Source organism: Hippocampus guttulatus, chromosome 14 (assembly GCF_054856545.1).
Source record: "Hippocampus guttulatus isolate MCC_2025c chromosome 14, RoL_Hgut_1.0, whole genome shotgun sequence".
NCBI lineage: Eukaryota > Metazoa > Chordata > Actinopteri > Syngnathiformes > Syngnathidae > Hippocampus > Hippocampus guttulatus.
In genome coordinates this window covers 3,636,785-3,656,891 of record NC_141274.1, presented here as the reverse complement: position 1 = coordinate 3,656,891, position 20,107 = coordinate 3,636,785, and the positions used below count along the sequence as shown (strand labels likewise).

General features: G+C 42.8%; 1 protein-coding gene across 1 annotated transcript; it reads right to left on the bottom strand.

The window, feature by feature from the left end:
• Window positions 1–3,631: 3,631 nt before the first annotated feature.
• On the bottom strand, window positions 3,632–6,405 carry rgs5b (regulator of G protein signaling 5b). The gene is made up of 5 exons (XM_086129183.1): window positions 6,277–6,405; window positions 6,084–6,173; window positions 5,897–5,952; window positions 4,315–4,478; window positions 3,632–4,221 (listed from the first exon to the last, which is right to left on the bottom strand). The coding sequence occupies exons 1-5, from the start codon at window positions 6,318–6,320 to the stop codon at window positions 4,012–4,014; spliced, it is 564 nt and encodes a 187-aa protein (XP_085985309.1). The 5' UTR covers window positions 6,321–6,405; the 3' UTR covers window positions 3,632–4,011.
• Window positions 6,406–20,107: the final 13,702 nt, after the last annotated feature.

Sequence of the window (20,107 nt, the reverse complement as noted above, 5' to 3'; positions counted from 1 at the left end):
CCTTCTCCGGGTCACAGCAGTCATGGGAAATACAAAATCAAAACCTTCCAAGTTTACGTTTTGAACTCGGGAGGTCCTTTAGTGGCTGATCATTTTTCAAGAGAGTATTCACAAATCTTTACGGGACTTTTGCGTACGAGTTACGATGACAAAGTCATGTTTGTCAACTCATCAATGGTCTGCAACCACACTCTAATTGGCCTCAAAGTAAAAATAACTAAATAAATGAATAAATAATCCCAAAACATGAAGATAAACACGAAGTACACGTTTTCCACGAAAAACAGGGCAAAATATTGGAAAAAATATCGGGCAAAAATGGGGACAATCCAAAATATGAAATAATATTGGAAAAAAAAAGAACAATTAAAATCTGCCAATATGCGAATCTTTGGGACTGTAGTTTTAGGTTTTAATATCACCAATCACCACTAGATGGAAGTCATGTCTTATTTGCTTATACTGCCCTATACTACAACATGGGTCGGCCTAATATTTTTTTTGCAGATTTGGAATGATGTACGAGACACGCATTGGACCTCAAAAATATGACAATTTGGAGTGTATCGCATAACAATGAAAAAATGTGCTCCTAATGCTAAAAAAACAACAACAGTGGGTCTTGTTCACGCTAGTCTTTTAATAGCGCTCATGATCATTACAATCATGACAGTGGTCAGGAGGCCTGCTGATGAACTATTTTTAACTAATAACCACAGAAGCAACTGAAATGACGTCCAAGGCCAATCATCTGTGCTGCGAGGGTGCGTTGCCTCGGCAACCTGTGAACCTTGGCTGCAGCGCTTTGTTTTTACACCAGACGTATGCATTCAAGCAATATTAATCGCCAAACTATTCATCATCGGAGACAGGGAAAATATGTTTTTGGACTGAGGATGCTGGCTCACCTCGACCAGTTAAGTGGGTGTCGACATGGCGCAGATGTCCAATCACCTGTGGACCAGAACATGTCACCACCCCCATAACACTTCCATATATTCGGTTATGAAACACGCAAGCACATCCGACACGTCTGTTTGTTCGTGTCACGGGGCAAGAATTGTTTATCATTTCCAGTGATGGGAAGTACAAATATGGAGTTACTGCACTTCAGTTGACTTCTCAGCTATCTGTATCTTACGTCTTAAAAAGAAAACATAAAACGTTTTACTTTCATTCCCTACATTTGAAAATGTATTCCCATCCACGGCCTTATTTGAGGAAATTATTTGATGTTAGTGACTCCAAGATTGAGCTGCAATGCATTCGGATAGGGTATATTTTTTTGCTTATCATTATTTTGTTTATCAGCATGGCACATTTGCAAAGCTTGCGGCATTGAAACCGTGCTTACCAGAGTTTTTTTTTTTTTTTTTTTTTACACAATGTTCTGTACTTCTCCTGAAGTACAAGTACTTTTGCCACCTCAGATGAGTTCATTTCAAATTAAAAGCAACGTGTCAACTTGTCTTTGGCAGTCCTTCCATGCAAGTGGGTCCAGAAGCAAGCCACTTACAAAAGACAGAACTGTTGTTGAATCTTGCATTACGCTCTAATTATTTTTTTTTCCCCCAAAAGATGAATAAGAAGAGTGTCTGGGTTTGTTGAGGCAGAGGCAGGAGGACTTCAATGTAGAACAGGGTCATACGACCAACACATATCGTAATACTGACACAGAAATAATACTGGTAGCGATGGTGCCACGTTTTGTGATGGTCAAAGGCAACTCTGATATCCTTCCAAGTTTTTCATTTGGTTCAAAAGGACAATAAATCAAGAAATTATTTCGGGTAAAACGTTTAAAATACAAAGCAAGTTCTCATTTTCAGGTCATCTATTTTGGGTTGAAAACACAACAAGGGTGGAAGAAAAGACGATTAAAATCAGGACATCATTTTGATTTATGAGAATATCTTGGAAGGGATATATTTTGGAAGTAAATGCCACATTGACAGTATTGACAAGTTCATTCGATTGTATGTTCCGTTCCGCCTTCGAATGGAAGTGTGCTTGTAACAAATCGCACCTCTGGTATCGAGGCTACGAATGGTCTCTCATTGGAAAGATGTCCACTCAATTGTTTTTTTTGTTTTTTTTTCACACACATGGATGCATAAGGCAGCAATATTTCAAGCAGCTCATTTGAGAACCACATCAACATTTTTAGGCGCACCCCCTAATCATTACGGCATTGGAATGTACAGAATAGATCCGGCAAAGTAGCAGTGAGTGATCATTTACAATCATATTTTCCTCCGTATGTGTGTGTGTGTGTGCGTGCGTGTGTGCGTGAAAAATGACTAAGAGGTTGTAGAGTGGAGTCTTTTTCCAGGAGGGTAGGACCGGTGTTAATGACTGCGCCTCTGCCTCCTCAGGGCTTGATTATTTGAACAGCATTTTACCTTGGCAGTCTGCGCGCGTGGGAGCCCGGCCGAGCGGAGACGTGCGCCTCCGAGGCGCTTACCCGCATGAGGCTTTCTCTGCAGCACAATGAAAGAAAGAGACTTATTGACAAAGCGCCGCTGACTCAACCCAGTGAGTGTGGCTTCTAAGGTAGAAGACAAATTCGCCTGTGCGGGGTTCAATTGGTGACTCATTGTCTTGCTGGTGTCATGGCTCCCTCCTCTAACACCTCGAATGTTGACGCTGGGATGAGCTCGGCGCCATTTTCGAAATACTTCAGTAAACACCCATATGTTATTTCTTTGCCTCCCATTTCTCGGTGTAAGTCATTACGGTGAGGTGTCTAATATTTGTAAAATATCTTCGCAAAAGCATTTATACAAATACGAGTGATGAATTCGCTTCGGGATCTGTAACCCCACAATAAGGAATTTTCTCTTCCATTGTGTTTTTAATGACCCGCTTTGTGGGGTGAAAGTGGTCACGTATCAAAACTGGAATTCAAATGGAAAAAAAAAGGACCCAATGCTTCAACTCACAAAGCATCAAATGAAAACGTTTACGAACTTGACTTTCCCCTTGCATTGTTAATGATCATATTTCAGTATATTTAATTCTCGTAGTATAAAATGTCAAAGAAAATCTTCAAATAGCATTTTTTTCCGAATAAAATTAAGATAGTTTCAATATGTTATCAGTTGTAAGTAGTTGGGTTTTTTTTTTCCGTTATATTGTTAAATCACCTGCTTTAGAGGCCTAGCATAAAACTCAAAAAAGTTAACAACACATCTGCTCCACAGTTTTGAGATTTGGATTTGGGATCTCAGCTCCTGCCTTCCTCAGTCAACATCGCACTTCGTATTAGACATGCCGGAGTCAAAAATCGAGTCTACTTTTTGCAGAGGCGTTGGTGGGGTGAGGCAGAAAGGGCCAGTGAGGCGCAGCGCATCTACCGAATTCACCAAATCGCTGGATTAGTCCATTATGCCGACACAAAAATGACGATGCGACCAGTTTCTACTTTCTGTTCCCAAATTGTCAGATGAGTTGGGGGTGAGGCTACTTGGTCTGCCACACCAGACTTGTGAAAATTAATTCATGCTCATTTTGATGTCGAGTGTCACACAAGAACAACGTGTGGACGCGCTAATCTCTTCCAATCCTCGGCTAAAACATTCGTCATTTGGTCTCCTACTTGTCAAGTGGAACTAAAGAGGCCACGCCCGAATTAGCAAATGGGAACATTCCAGAGACATTTCTGCCTCCATTTATTCGGTGAATTTCATTTCACTTTTGCACATTGAAAAAGATACATTGACCAAACGGGTCTCGAGCAAACATTCATTATTTTCATTATAAATAAACAATTACTTTCAAGAGAATAAATAAATGAACACAAGACGACATCTTCTTCATATGCTGCTGTGGCCATCGTTCTTTGCGCGGGGACTTGTTCAGGTGTCTCTCACGGGCAACTCGTGCGTCCTCACAGCTTCATGTCCCTGAGCTCGGACTCCAGTCCGCTGAACTGGACTCCTCGGCTCAGGTATTCGTTGCGCACCTTACGGCTAGGCGTCATGAGCGTATTCCTCTCCTCCGCCGGAAGGATCACATCTGTCGGCCGCTCGCTGCGCAGCTCTTGATAAAGTCGCTCAGCCGGTCTTGTCCGCTCTGCTGGCTCAAGGACTTGAGGAAACGGGGGTAGCAGTCCTTCTCCATCAGAGTGTAAATTTTAGCTTGGGCCAGATCGAAACACGAGTGGGTGGGCCGCTTTATGTTCTCCTTGGTGATGGCTTTCGTCACGTGGTCGAGGTTTACCTGTGATAATGAGTTCACAATCAATGACCTTTTCCTCAACCCGAAGGCACGTGTCAATTCCAGGGGGGGGGGGGGGGGGCGGCCATCTCTTACCTCTCGCGGCGCATCGGTGCTGATGAATTCATCAAAGATTTGCTGGGCCTTGACGGACTTTTTCGAGGGCTTCGTAGTCCTGTAGTCCTCACACGCCAAGTAGAAGGCAATATTCTCCTCACTGAATTCGGACACGAGGAAAGCTCTGAATAGACACAAACCATCTGCGAAGAGGAGAGGATGAAAGTCAGCGAAAGGCCTTTTGTCACCAAAAGCTGTAACAATTAGACCGGCGCAATTAACAGCTGCCTATCATCCGTTTCGACAAAGATGAAATTGCGCCGCATCACCCCGAGAGGTGAATCTACTATCTGTCTCCTCTTCCATCTGAGGAGCGATGCTAAAATATTCAAGGCACCTCTCAGAATGATGCGGCGCAGTTCCAAAAGCGTCGTAATAACACGGCGCGAGCTTAATAGCTCTCTGAGAGCAATTCTGAGAAGGGAGCGGCATTATCGTAAGAGCAGCTTTTGTTTTGTTTTGTATGACGTTGGGGAGCTGGCTCGCCAATGGCACAATGTGGGCAAAATGCCGGCAGTGCCGCAAAATCGAGAAAACCCCCCCACCTAAATCGAATGGAATCATTATTTTAAAACCAGTTATCGTGATTTAAAAAAAAAAAAACTCTTGAGCTGTACTCTCAAAACAAAAAAGGAAAGCGTGTTTTGCAAACAAGGCCAATAACTGTTATTAAGAAGACTCTTTTTGCATGCTCATACTGACCCACTTTTTGGAAAATCAAACGCCATGAAGATTGATACTCTTAATCAAATTATGCAAATGACGTTTGGAGCAAACACACAATCTCTTCTACACGCTTCATGCAAAAGTTCTTCATCATTCCCGAGTGTCAATGTGAATAAAGAGCGATTTGTAGAAAATAAGCTGTTCAAGGAATTGTCGTGCGAGGTGTTTCTGTTGTTGGATTTAAATATTGGAATGATACAGAATATTCATTTCAAAGTACTTCAAACTTATTTTGTTTTGACTTACATTTGTAAACTAGTCGCACGAATCAGTATGACTGTTGATTGTTATAATGTGTGTATTGTGGAAGATTTTATTGTATGATGATCGAATTAACAATCAACCAAAACATAACCATTCAAGGATGGCACAAAACTTCTGAACAACAAATCTTTTTATTGTCTTATTCTTATGACCACTAATCCATATTTTAACATTCCCACATGCCATATAACAGCTTTTTTCATGTCGCGTCTTTTGGGTTTTCAGTTTTTGGTCCCGTCTTTCGTGTTGTCATTTCTGCTCTTATTTTGTAGTAATCACTTCCTTTCAATTATCATTTTGTATCCTGCCCTATCTCAAACCAGTTTGTTTACGACTTTTTATTCCCCCCCCCCCCCCCCCCCCCACTAAAGAGTCTGTGCATATTTTATTTCTATTTCTTTTTTTAAAAAGTTTATTGATATTTTATACCCCTGCTGACTACTCAATAAATCTATTTCCTTTTTTGAAACCTGCAATTTGTGCTTTTGTGCCCCCCCCCCTCCCCCCCCCATTCGTTCATTTCTGTTAATTCGATTTTTAATGTGTCCAGTGAAAGTCGAGCTGCACTTACTTTGACTGGACAGCAATTTCTCAAACGAGTCCTTCCATTTCAGGCGCTCATCAACACTGCAAGAAAAAGGCGAAACATCAGTGACACAGTCAAACAACTACATACGTTTTCCGTGCAAGTTCAACATTCAATCAATAAATCCTTTTCAGGCCAAAGCATATCTCAAAAGAAGGTAGAGCGCCCTTACTTGTGAGTTTCACTTTTTTTGGGCTGCACGGGGATGCTGTGATCCGACTTGTGCAGCAAACCTCCAAAAAGAGCTTTCAGCTCCTTCGCCCTGCGGTGACAAAGAGAGAATGAAACAAACATGTCAAATTAGGAAAGCAAAAACAAAGCGCACATGTACGGAGCCCAGCGCGCCGTCATTTGTCATGGCTGACCTTTCCAGGCAGGTGATTGGCAACAGTTCAAGTCCTCGGCACATGGTGGGATGTTATCCGGCGGGCTGGCGCTGGGTTATTTCCTGGGAAGCTTGCGAAGCGTCTGCTTGCTTATGCGTGGGATAGCTCTCAAGCTGATCTGACGCTTGCGTGGGAGAGGGGCCGTTTTATAGGGCGCTCCACTCTGTGACATCACAACTCTCAGCCAATGCGCGGCACGAGCAGTGAGATGATGAGGAGACTTTCATCCACGCCGCAGCCGCATGAAGTATCTGGGAGGATATTACCCCAGTTGTGTAAATTAATTTCACACGGGGTCAGCAGGAGCTTATTTCTTTGGGTACTGCTCAGGACTGCCCCCCCCCAAAAAAAGAGATGCTTGTCTGCATTCTGGCTAGTTCAAGAACCCAGATTGCCTTATGTTAAGTTCATCTCTTATTCAGATCCACTTACTCAACATATGTGAATCAATCAATGAACGCAATGTTTGGTGTGAGTCGAGATGTGTCATCCTCCTGATTTAGAATTCCTGATTATGTTGTAGGATTTTTTTTTTTCAATGATATAAAGGTGAAGAACTGAAATTAAAAGGCAGTAGGCTGTTGTGCGGCTGTGTTTTGACACAAAAACACACATGAGATACTTCATTTTGTGTCAGTATCTGAATTTATGTGATATTCAGTCATCGTCATTACATTGCCCATCACAAAACAATTAAACGTCAGCGAAAGTTCACCTCCTGTCCGTATCATGCACGCTTGACGGGTCAAACAGGAAATGATGAATGAACATTTCTTTTTCTTTTTCTTCCTTGGTAAGACTCAGATAAATATAGACTGATTCAAGTCTTATGTTTGAGCCAAACTACTGGAAAAATAACATGGATATTTTTAGCATAAAAAGAGTACCGGTATTAGCAGGATGGTGCTCACTGAGTTCACAGAATTTTAGAAAAGGAAACAGTCGGGTGGCAGAAAAAAGGGACTCGTCAAAGGTGTCGGAGACAATTTCCCATAAAGCGGAACAAAACTCCGCCTTTCTTTTTCTTGATCTCTGCTTCCGTTTCGGATCCAATTTAGTCTAAAACGGTTATGATTAGAGTTGCAGCAGTTCCCTTGAAAAAGTAATTTAGTTTCTGTGCTGATTACTTCCTTTAAAAAGAGTAAAAGTTACTTGAATAATTACTTTCATCAGATATCGACACCCCTGTTTTGCCACAACAATGACGTCCGCTTTTGCCACTTTATTGGAAGTGAATTTTTAACAGTGACGTTAATATAATTGTTAATGATGTTTTTTATGACAAATACAATTAAATAGACTCAGGATAACTATTTTTATTTGTAAAAAGAATGAGTCTTTTCTGGATTCGACTAAACATAAATGGGCGACTTGATTTGTTCATAAAATACACATTTTGTTTAAAAACCCCGGAGAACCCAAGAACCCTTTTCTTCTTTGGAAAATGATGAATTATGCATTAAATGACTGCTATGTGTTCACCTAACGCCAAAATATATGTTTTTTTTTCAAATATTTGATGTTTTAATCCTAATTAGGATTACGGCCAAATTTGACCCTTTGGGATTTAAGGGTAGCATTTGAGTATCAGAATTTATAGGGGCCAAATTAGACCCCGTGGGTTTTACAGGGTTAAAGAAATCTGTCTAGACAGAAAAAAATAAAATATACAATAAAGACTCTCTTTTATTTGAATTATTTAATGTGGCAAGATTCCATATAGACAACGTACATTGTTTTTAAACATATTCAATTATAGTTGGGGACCTCCTGCAGTCAAACAATCTTTCAGGACTTTTTCTTTAAGCTCGAAGCTTTTTTTGTTTTGTTTGTTTGACAAGATAGTCCCCCCCGTCGACATCACAGCGCGCTGTTGCTTTAGGCCGACGCAAACTCAAAATAGTGACTTGTATTTCCATCTTGAAAACTCTCTCTCTCTTTCGCTCTCTCTCCATTGGTGCTTACGTGGTTCACTCCCTAATACCGAAAATTGAAGTTGAAGACTCCCAAAACGCCTCGCAATGTTCAAGCTGCAAATACTACAGTTGAACTTTCATATGTGTTCTAAAATTACCGTCAAAAGTTTTAGTGGATGTGCAACAGGCGCGTGAAAGCTCAGAAGAGAGCTAAAGAAGTCTTGTCAATTCTTTCTCACTGCTGGAACCCGAAGGTGGATTATTTTGCTCTTTTGTGATATTTTGAAGAGAAACTACAGTCTGATTACTTGACTGGTAAAATGATGATCGTCTCATCTGATAGATGAGCCGTTACTGAAAGATGTGCACATTTACAAGTAACATGTTAGCAAAAGGGCGGCCCGGTGGTCCAGTGGTTAGCGTGCCGACCTCACAGTGCAGAGGTCGTGGGGTTCCATCCGGCTCCGGCCGTGTGGCGTTTCTATGGGTTTTCTCCGGGTACTCCGGTTTCCTCCCACATTCCCAAAACATGCATGGCAGGTTAATGGAACACACTAATTTAGTGTGTCCCTAGGTGTGAGTCTGTTGCGCAGATGGTTGCTCGTCTCTGTGTGCCCTGCGATTGGCTGGCAACCGGTTCAGGGTGTGCCCCGCCCAAAGACGGCTGGGAGAGGCTCCAGCACCCCCCCCCCCCCCCCCCCCACGACCCTTGTGAGGATGAAGCGGATCAGAAAATGGATGAATGGATGGATGGCAGTGAGGTGCTTCTTCTGTTGAATAACAATAGAATGAAATGTATTTGTTTTTAAAAAAATGCCCAAAGTGGGAGCAGGACACAGCACAGGAAGTGGACAATGGATGGATGGAATGAATTCATTATCTCTATTTCGTATGGGAATGAAAATTGACATTAGAAGTAGACTCGCGATGATTACAAAATTAAGAGTCACTCTCAATTCAGGTTTCATTACGTAATCCATTGGTGCAATTTTCACTCAATACAACTGTTTTAGAATTCCTTTATTATTCACGTTTTTTTTTTTGATTTTTAAATTTCCATCCAGTCTGAGATTATTATTATTTTTCACAGCCATTTAAAACGACTTTTAAAATGAACCTCATTTGACACCTCAGCTAATTGCACACACCGTTAGCTTTTCTGCACAGCCTGTCCCCCCCCCCCCCCCCGTGTGCCATTTTCATTCAGAGACTCAACAAATGACACAATATATGATTCTTCACCGGCGTTATCTAACAGGAAAGGGTGATGCGGTAATATCTGTGCCTTTTGTTTACGCTCACCCTTATTGTGTCCAGTGACACAGTTGCATTGTGTCATGGTCAAGAGCATTTTGTCATGATGGAAATCTGGGTTAGGCAGATCTAAATATGTAAGCCCAGAAAAACACACAGTGCGGTTTGGGCTCACACTGGCAAAAGTTCAGGCTAATTGCTTTCGTGGTCGTCTGAAGCTTGATGCATCACGATACGACTGACCTAGAAATCCAAATGAACACTTCACAATGAGAATGATTCTGAACTGCTCCAACATTTTTGAAACCGAAAGCTACTTCTTGCATACTAACGACTGCAAAGGGCTACTAGTTTGATCCACGTTTCTGAAATTAATTTTCTCGAATTACGTTATGATATCTCATAAGAATTCGAACCAAGGAGCAAACAAATAAATATCACTCAAACAACACTTTGTCGCTCCAGATCTCGGCAAATGTTTACGATTTCAATTGTCGACCAAGGAAATTACAATGTCCCGTCATTGGTGAGCTATATTTCGAACAGGCCTTGGGGCGGGAGGGTCGCACATATTGGGTCCTGAGGTCAGTGCAGAATGCATCGCGTTTGAGCCCATCTTTCGCCGTCGGCCTTTGCAGAGAGCTCCAATTAAACTTGGTTTCTTTTTCGCCGAGTATTTTTAGACTTATTTGATGCTTCGGTACCAACTTTGAAGCGTATCGAATTCAACACACTCGTTCACTGTCCGCAAGAAAGCATCAACTGAGTCATCATCACATCCGCAGGCAAATCGAAGACTTGTTCATTGTTATTTGACGGATCTGGAGCTAAATATATCCTCCTTGTCGCAGTCTAAAAACCGAGTTCTTTTTCAAAACCTTCAGGGCCGAGACGCAGGACTCATGTGATGTGATGATTCTGTTTTAAGTAGAACGGGCCGCTGCAATAACGCAACCGGGCTTGAAAGGTTGCGCAATCTTTGTTGATAAAAGATCCTCTGGTGACAGTCACTTCCTGTCTCTCTCTTTTGAGGACGATTTTAATGAACTGTCTCCGCCTTGTTTCTGGAAGAGCGGGACATACCGTGGAATTCCCGAACTGTCACTCCATTTCCCAGCTGACATGAGCCAAGACTTCAACTGGAAGGCCCCCCGAGACCAAAAACGGTTTCCGCCTCCCGAGTCCACCTCTCATCGCATCCCATCATGTCCACAAGTTTTGTTGAGAGATGAAACGGAGAAGTGCGACAACACTGGGCTTTTATTTGTTGAACTCCGGCTTTGGTCCCATTCAAGAAGCGCCGGCTGGACTCGGCCAGAGAATCCATCATCTACATATTCAGCCATCTCACCGAACAGGTGGAGGCTTGTCTGATGCATGTCAACGAAGAAGCTGAGCTCAGGCTACCAGCGGTGCACATGATGCTATCTGTGCGTTATCAAATGTCAACGAGACATCGAACATGTGGACTTGCCGCAGCGGCGATTGCAAATCCATGTGAAGCAGCCTCGGCATGAGTCGAATGTCAAGGATGCCGCATGAAAAAAAAGAAGACGTCTCCTTCACAGCACCTGGCGGCTCCTGAATGCCAGATGTATTTTGAACTGGGCTGACTTTTATAAATGCATACATGAGATACTTTTAACCAAACGGCTGTCAAGATGCACACGCTTTTTCTTCCAATGATGCTAATGACCGTTCGGACAACTTAATTGGGGCTGTACCGCTGCCCGCCATCATGTTAATAAGTCCTACGTCCTTCTATGAATTATACGAGGTTGAAAAGAAAAAAAAAAGAAAAAAAAAGAAGTTTCATTTTCCAAAGAATACCCTGCGGGAGGCTAACAAGTTTGGACTCGCTAGCATCAAAACTAATATGCTTGCAGGGAGGTTTGCGAGGCCCCAGCAGGATGTGTGACTCAAAAGCTAATTGGGTACATTGCCGCAAATGGGCTCGTGGGCAAGAGAAAGCTGATTTATCGGAAACGTCTGTGCGCCTGTATACCGCTAATGTGCCCACTTTTATTCTGAAATATAGCTGCTCGGTGACACAATAGGTTGAGCGGGAGCAGGAGGTGTCGGTAAACAAGGCGCAGATGTCACCTCGGAGTGATGAGGACGCCGGCGTCTCGTCCATATTTATTGTAGCGTTTATTAGATTCACTTTGTTGCACAACGTGGTCATTGCAAACCTTGTGTGCACTGAGATGGATGGGGAATACGAAACCTCGGCTGACAAATACATATGTGGCGCAGATATGGTTACGTATTGGGAAAGTGATGTAAGCAAGTAACGATGAGGGAAACGGAGATTGAGACTTTCATTACTCCCCAGAAAATTCAAGAACCGCTTTAACTCAACCTTCGATTTCGTTAGCAGAATGCAATTCATTTTCAAGCTTGCCCATTACTGTTGTTGCAGTCCTTTACATTTACATCCACCCATCCATTTTCCGATGCGCTTCATCCTCGCAAGGGCCGCGGGGGGCTGCTGGAGCCTACCCCAGCTGTCGTCGGGCAGTAGGCGGGGGACACCCTGAACCGGTTGCCAGCCAATCGCAGGGCACACGCAGACGAACGACCACCTGCGCTCACACTCACGCCTACGGACAATTTAGCGTTCAATCGGCCTGCCATGCATGTTTTGGGAATGTGGGAGGAAACCACACGACCCGGAGAAAACCCACGCAGGCACAGGGAGGCTGGAGCTGGAATTGAACCAACTACCTCTGCACTGTGAGATCAACGAGCTATGCAGTCAACTACCGAGCCGTCCGACATTTACATACAAACCTGTTGAATTTTATGGCTGCAAAATGTTATCAAAAAAAGACGAGAGCAACAAAAGAGTAGGAAAGTTGACAAACTGGAACAGTTCATGGATTCATTGTTTTGTGATGGGATCCCACAAATGTAGACACAAAATCCTTAACAAAAATATTTATTTCAGGAACAACAAAGAACGGATAAATTACAAAACGGAAATCTGCGTTGACAAAAATCCAGTAAAACAAAACAAAGCTAGAACAAAAAACGCTTGCAAAAAGCAAAGAGATAGCAAAACTCGAAAATACACAAAACAAAATAGTAAACACAGAAAACCAAAGCTCGACAGAACAAAAATACTGATCAACATGGACAAGAGCGACGACGGATAAGAGCAAGGTCTAGAAAAATTTCATTATCTATGGTCCGTAATCTCATCAAATGAGACTTTTTTTTTTGGCGCTAATTTCTATTTGCGTTTGGCTGAAAGAGACTCTTCACCCATTTTGAACACTGACACTTATCGACTTAATTGTAAGCACCTTGTCTGATGAAGGGATTTATCGTTGATTACGATTGCATTATGTGATACTAATTACCTTAATCTTTGAAACGTGACATTTAAAAAAAAATACATTTAAAGCCGAGTACAATTTTACAATAAATACAATTTAAACAGCTTAACCTTGTCATAACACGAATGTAAGACGATAATGATGTATAATAGATCGTATTTGTGCGTATATACAGTATATATATATATATATATATTGTACAAACTAGATGGCTAAAAACAAAACAAATTTGCATGAAACTGCCTGTCAAGAATGCATTCTATGTCAGTAAACAAGTCGGATGATCCATTTTAGGATTGTTTTGCCCTCCCGAGTACTATTCGCGTATGTTTTTCCTCAAGAAAGGCAGATGCGACTCTACCTTGCAGCTTGCAGCTTTTTTTATTTATTTTTTTGCAGAGAGGTGAGGCCCTTGCCTGCATGCACCTTGAAAATCCTGCTTGGCAACATTCAAGTGGAGAAATGGTGGCAGGCAGGCACTCTTCTCAGAAAGTAAACCAGTGTATGCTGGTCATTAGACTGCAAAGTCATGCTCGCAGCGTGGTCAAAAAGCACACAGCGAAGCGTTAAGCAGAGTTCTTTGCGAAATGGACACGTCTTGTGTGCAGAGCGGCGGCTTCATTCGGTTCACGTCCCATTTAGCTAAACAAGCGAAACCAAAAAAAAAAAAAAAAAAAGTGGAAACACTTCTGTAGGATGTGGTGTATATTCGAAGTACCACCAGCTACAGCCATTATTGGAAAGTTAAAAATGATTCGGTGTCAATCCATTATTAATATTGTTTATCCAACTTTTCTTTGCATCACATTATTGCAGTTTTGGTCATATTTGCACATAATATCCTTTGGCAAAAGATGCTAAGATATACAAGAGAGAAATGGGGAGCTGCTATCAAGCTACATAAAACGAGAAATGCAATGCAAACCTTTGTCCATGAATTGAATCATTTCATCCATCCATCCATTTTCTGATCCGCTTTATCCTCACAAGGGTCGCGGGCGGGGGGGTGGGGGGGGGGGGTGCTGGAGCCTATCCCAGCCGTCTTCGGGCACCCTGAACCGGTGGCCAGCCAATCACAGGGCACACAGAGATGAAAAACCATCCGCGCTCATACTCACACCTTGGGACAATTTTGAGTGTTCAATCAACCTGCCATGCATGTTTTTGGAATGTGGGAGGAAACCGGACTACCCGGAGAAAACCCACGCAGGCCCGGGGAGAACATGCAAACTCCACACATGAAGGCCGGAGCCGGGATCGAACCCGCGACCTCCGCACTGTGAGGTCGACGTGCTAACCACTGGATCCACCGGGCCGCCGGTAGCCAGCCAATCGCAATGAATCATTTCAGGTCAATGAGGTCATGTAATTTCTTACTGCGTAATAATGAGTCAAGTCAAGCACACACTTTTTTTTCACTAAGCAATCACGTACATTGTCCGACTATCATTGCCCTGTTTGCCTGCGACGGGATTTTGTTTTGACTTGGTCGTCCTCTAAATCGAATGAAAAAGGAACTTCCCTCCAATCACAAACAAACTCAACAGCCTCATCGGTCATTCTTCAGTCTGATGTGAGATTTGCAGTTATGTAAGAATAATAAAAAAAGAAGTGAATCTACAATCGTGTCAAAATTTCAATCCAAAACATGATAAGTTTTGCCGATGGTGATGAGTGAACCTTTACCCTGATCTGCTCCTTTCCCGGGTTGCACTCCCAAAACAAGACAATATGTTCCGCTGCGGAGGTGGTATCTCATACCGCTGATAAAGGATGAAAAGAGAGATTCACCCAGCACGCCGCTTGTACAGCGACGGCGTGACACTTTTAAACTCTCTCAACTCAGATGAATGCCAGCAGGAAGTCACTGTTCTAGGTCTGCTCAAAGTGCTATCATGAGCAATTTATTTGGAAAATAATTGCAAACATTAGACCCTTCATTTCCCTAAACGCGTATTTGCGTTTCGTTAATGGCGTCGAGGAGGATTATAAATTTCCGATTGTTAGCATTAAAGCTTTCAAGGCTGACAGTTGTTTGTGACTTTATCTTCTTAAGCGAATGGGACGGTAATAACCAACAACTTTCCCATGTTGCCAAATTCCAGTCACGTGACTGCAAGCCACAATCATGTATGGGAATTTCTCTCTCCCCGTGGAATGGAATTACTGCATCACTGAGTGAGATGCGACCCTGGTCACTTGAATGGAATTTCTTTCTTTCGGGGAAAAAAAACAAAAAAACCCCCCAAACAAAACACTCATTATTGTAGGTGAAATGTCTCCCAAATGACTGTGGGATTATTTACATATCCCAAAATTCAGAGAAAACTTCAGTGAGGAAATAAGGGCAGGAGCCAAAAGACCAAGATGCACAAAATAGAGAATTAGTCATAGATATAGCAAGGCATGCATGTACGGTACTTTCACAAAGACCGGCAGGTTAAATTAGCAATATTCAAGCACTATTCACTCACACGTCCTGTATTGCTTCTTCATTTTGAGTTCTTCACCATTTCCAAGCTCCACTCCATAAAACAAATTGGGTGTAATATTTATGCATATTTTAAAGTCCCTGTCGGGTGAAAATAAAAATGTTTTACAAATTTTGAATGAATGAAGGCGGCCCGGTAGTCCAGTGGTTAGCACGTCGACTTCACAGTGCAGAGGTACCGGGTTCGATTCCAGCTCCGGCCTCCCTGTGTGGAGTTTGCATGTTCTCCCCGGGCCTGCGTGGGTTTTCTCCGGGTGCTCCGGTTTCCTCCCACATTCAAAAAACATGCATGGCAGGCTGATTGAACACTCTAAATTGTCCCTAGGTGTGAGTGCGGGCGTGCATGGTTGTTTGTCTCTGTGTGCCCTGCGATTGGCTGGCAACCAATTCGGGGTGTCCCCCGCCTACTGCCCGAAGACAGCTGGGATAGGCTCCAGCACCCCCCGCGACCCTAATGAGGATGAGGCGGTTTGGAAGATGAATGAATGAAATTTGACACGCCACAGAGAATTATTGTTCACAAGTTTTCCCGTGCTAGCCGTTACGAGCTCGTGGGGTAAACAAAGCTTGCAAACTGGCAGTGGTGTCGTCAAATATGCCACCACCTCGCTTGGAGTTGTGTGTGCGTCGGCAGAACAGAGACACTTCAGGGAAAGTCACATTTATTAAACACAGCGGCACATGTACTTATACAGACTGCGGCTCACGCTATATGACATCACTATAGGACATGCTAGTTACAAACCTGAAAGACTTTGCGTTTGAATCGACGATGGTAGCCTGAATAACACAAAACAGCCAGTTCGTGAGAATTTAAACACTGACATCGAGCTGTCGTGTCAGTTGTGGCATCAAGGGAGGATACATTTTTCTGGTTGTAGGGATAGCTTGCGGCTAACTAAATGCTACGATGGTACAAGTGGGCGTCGGAATAATAAAAACGATGTAACTTGCCATTGTGCCGGATAGCCACTGGGGAAATGAAGGCGCTTATTACCTATGTAGTGGGCAAGGTCCAACATCAACGGTGGCCCGATGGCCCGGGGGCCAGCCGAAGTTCTCTGATGCTGCTCCAACCAGGCCACCAGTACAAATTGCATACATGTGATGAAGTCAACAAGATATTGCTTTTTTTTTAAAAAAACATCTAATATTCAATGTTTGGAGTTTTATCCACTTAAATTAATCAATCATCTTTGCTTGTTTTACTCTCTCTGTGACGCACTGTGTGCTATTTACTTGGATGCCTTTTGGCCACTGTGTTTATAAGCGTCACTATTTCACCCAGAGGTGAAAGTATTGTCAAGTATTGTTCAAAATGACGTTATCTATATACTTAGGAGTGGAGAGTGTGGATCTTTTTTTAAGCAGCTGCCTTGATCGTCCAATGACACGGCCTACTTGCATGTATTTTGGCTGCTGACATCTAATGCTTCACTTTTTCATCCGTAAATAGGCCTCTACATATAATTATCGATTTCATTCAGTATTGTTGGACATCAGGGCCAAGGTCACACAACTTGGCCCCATGTGGGTTAGGGTTTCCCATAATGTTGGATCCTGTCGTGAGGGAGGACCAAGTGCGCATGAGCACTTTGTTTTAGCCACGCGCACACACACACACACACACACACCAAATAATCTGCACAATCGAAACGCTGGGGTGTGAAGGGAGGTGTCACACAAGATGGGATTCAAGGTAGGACTGCCGCTGCGTGTGAGGCTGTGACGTTGGTGGGCTCTTGCATGATGAAAACAAGCGCTGCCATTGAAGAGACTCACTGCTCTTGTATTCATCCTGCATAGTATCATCCATGTTAGAACCTACAGTTGCCACATAGTCTAACAATTGACACACAGCGTGAGGAGCGCTGTGTTCTTTTTCAATTTCTCATTAAATATGACACTGTTCAATGTTACATGTCACTTGACACAATCAGCTTTTTACTCCCACAACTCATATGTTTACGTCTCAACAGTTATGACCTAATTTAGGTCTCGTGGAAGCCATACTCGTACAGTACTGTACATTTTAAAAGTGCATTGAAGTCGCTCGACCGCATTCGTGCATTTCTGTTTCTAGCCAGCCGGTGGCAGCAGAGTCACATCTAGCCGTGCGCAGAGCGACGCGCCGAGCCGCCGTTCTTTTACTTGACAGCTTCAAAAAAATAAAAATAAAAAAATGTTTGTCACAGGCATGCTGGAAATGAAAAGGCACACTGAATTAATTCCAAACAGAAAAATAACTTTGAACTGCGCGTTATTAAGATGACATTGTGCACGCGGCACAGGCGAATCTGTGAGTTCCAAGCCTTAGAAATATTTAGCGGGCTTTTGTGTCGCATAATAGGATTGTGTGAGCATGTATGCCTGCGAGCTACTGAATTAACACTATGGATGGGAATTGCATCACAGGCACACACACGCTCCCAGATAGAGAATGTGCATTCTGTCTTTATGATCAATTTTCTTACCCTGTAGAAATCCTTGGGTACTTTGGGAGTGGTTTTTTTTTTCTTGCATCTTCCTCCCAAAGGATAACATTGTCATACATTTTCCCATAGTCGGCAAAAGTGGCAAAGTCTATGATGCTTTATCGCCGTATGCGTGCGCGGAATTACGCGCACAATTTGATCACGTGTGCAATCATCCTTGTCTGTTGTGTTATTGCATTTGATAAACATTAGCGAGGAAGCACCTCTGTCGCGCAGTCGGAGGTGCCGGGTTTGAATCTCATCTCACGCTGGCGGACTTTGCATGTTCTCGTTGTGCTCGGCTGGGTTTTCTCTACCTACTGCGACTTCCTCCGACGTTCGCAAAACGTGCTAGTTATGTAAATTGGAGACTCAAAAGTTCCCCCAGGTGTGAATGCGAATGTGAACGGTTGGTTTCCTGTTTGGCCCAGCTATTGGTCGCCAACCGGTCCGGGGTCACCGGAGTCAGCAGGGAAAGGTGGAAAAGCTACCCTTCTTCTCAAACTATCTTCTAACAGTTAGTAGCCCTGGACTGAAAACTGATGGGAAGAAATGACAGCGCTGACTGAAGATGGAAAACTGCGTCTTAGCTTTTTTTTTTTTTTTTTTTTTTTTTGCAATGATTACCAAAACTGTTTTTTGTTATTGTAAAGTGTCCTTGGGTGTCTTGAAAGGCGCTTATAAATAAAATCTATTATTATTATTATTATTATTATTATAAAACACAGGGGCCATATGTATGGCAGAGGCGATCTCTCTCTCTCTCTCTCTCTATCTACAGTATATATCTAAATAAAAAATATATATGTGCTGTAGGTTACACATACAGTACATTTGACAAAGTTGTATGTAATTCAATATATATATAGAGAGAGAGAGAGATATTGGCTCATTGTGCTCTCATGAGATCGATACAAGTGCTAATACTAATATTTGTGCAATCAACAGCCAACAAATTGGGTAAATTAAAACATTGATCTGATAATGCCGCTAGTAACAGTAAGTTCGTTCCATATTATGTGAGATAACTAAACGTTTTCTGTTGTGTTTTGTTTGTCGTTCACAACAGGACTTGAAGGTCCTGGTTTTGAGTCTCTGCTCGGGGCCCCTCTCAGTGGAGTTTGCATCTTTCCCTATGTTTGCATAGCTTTTTCTCCAGCTTCCTCCCACATTTTATAAATCATGCATGGAAGCTACTTGAAAATTCTCAATTGCCCGTATGTGTGAATGTGACTATGAATGATGGTTTGCGTTCCTGGCAAACAGTCCACAGTCAGCTGCTGGCTCCAGCCAGAGGTGTTCCTAGCTTGAACGGCGTCCTTTGTGAACTCCCCCATTTGGATTTGTTGTGCTGCTATTTTGCATCCTGATAGTGTGGGGTGATGGAGTCATTGCAAGTGCACGTCTGCTGCTGTTACTCCTTGGAAAAAAAAAAAAAAAAAGTCTTCTCTTCAGCTAGCTGAAACTGCCCCAGACATAACGATGTCGCAGCTTTACGTAAATGACGATGTCATTCGCCGTAATTTTTGATAACCAACGAGCTGCCTTTAGTTGCCTTTCGCCAAATATAGATAGAGCTCTTTGAGTAACGGACGTCATACTTTGGACTGAGGGGAGGGGAGGTTTGGGGGAATGAAATGCTGCCGTGTGTGGTCGCTAATATTGGCCATGCCAGAAACCGCCACCAATTGCTCGTCCTGTTGGTCTTATCCAAAAGTATATTTTTTAATACTGCACCTTGGTTGACACGTTTAGTTGCGGTCGTCATGTGTTTCCGGTGGGCGCAGTCAAGACCCATTTCCAAGCTTATTGTGTCGAGTGGCCTGTGCTCGGAAACATGTTCAGTCACTGACTCACTGTATTGTGATTCTAAAAGGCAAAATAGGTGAGCACTTTTCGTCATTATGCATCAAACTGCTGAAATATGTATAATTGGAGCAGTTAAAAAAAAAAATCATGAAGGGTGACGAGGTGACACATCAGGCCAACTGCAGTCCATCTTTTATTGCTTAATGTGTGAGGTTCAAAGTTCCAACTGCAAATTCCCTGCCAAAGGTATTGAATTACTCACAATTTCGATTTTTTCCGGTTCTTCCCCCTCCCTACACACACACACACACACAGTCAAATTGATGCATGGCCACTTGTTTCTTGAAAAAGTTAATAGGGTTCAATGATGACTCATACCAGAATGATTAAAAAAATGACCCTTACATGTGGATTGGATTGATGATTAACGTATTTTAATGCAATTTCAAATAATTGAAGTGCAGCGGCTGCACTGCTGATTCAGTTTGAGCGAGCTGACGTAGGAGGTTCCATCCGGCTCCAGTT

Excerpts from the sequence above, each read along its gene's own strand:
- rgs5b (XM_086129183.1), bottom strand. The coding sequence starts at position 6,320 with ATGTGCCGAGGACTTGAACTGTTGCCAATCACCTGCCTGGAAAG. Across the intron at positions 5,953-6,083 it reads AAAAAAAGTGAAACTCACAA|TGTTGATGAGCGCCTGAAAT; the intron begins GTAAGGGCGCTC and ends TTTTTCTTGCAG. Across the intron at positions 4,479-5,896 it reads GAAATTGCTGTCCAGTCAAA|ATGGTTTGTGTCTATTCAGA; the intron begins GTAAGTGCAGCT and ends TCCTCTTCGCAG.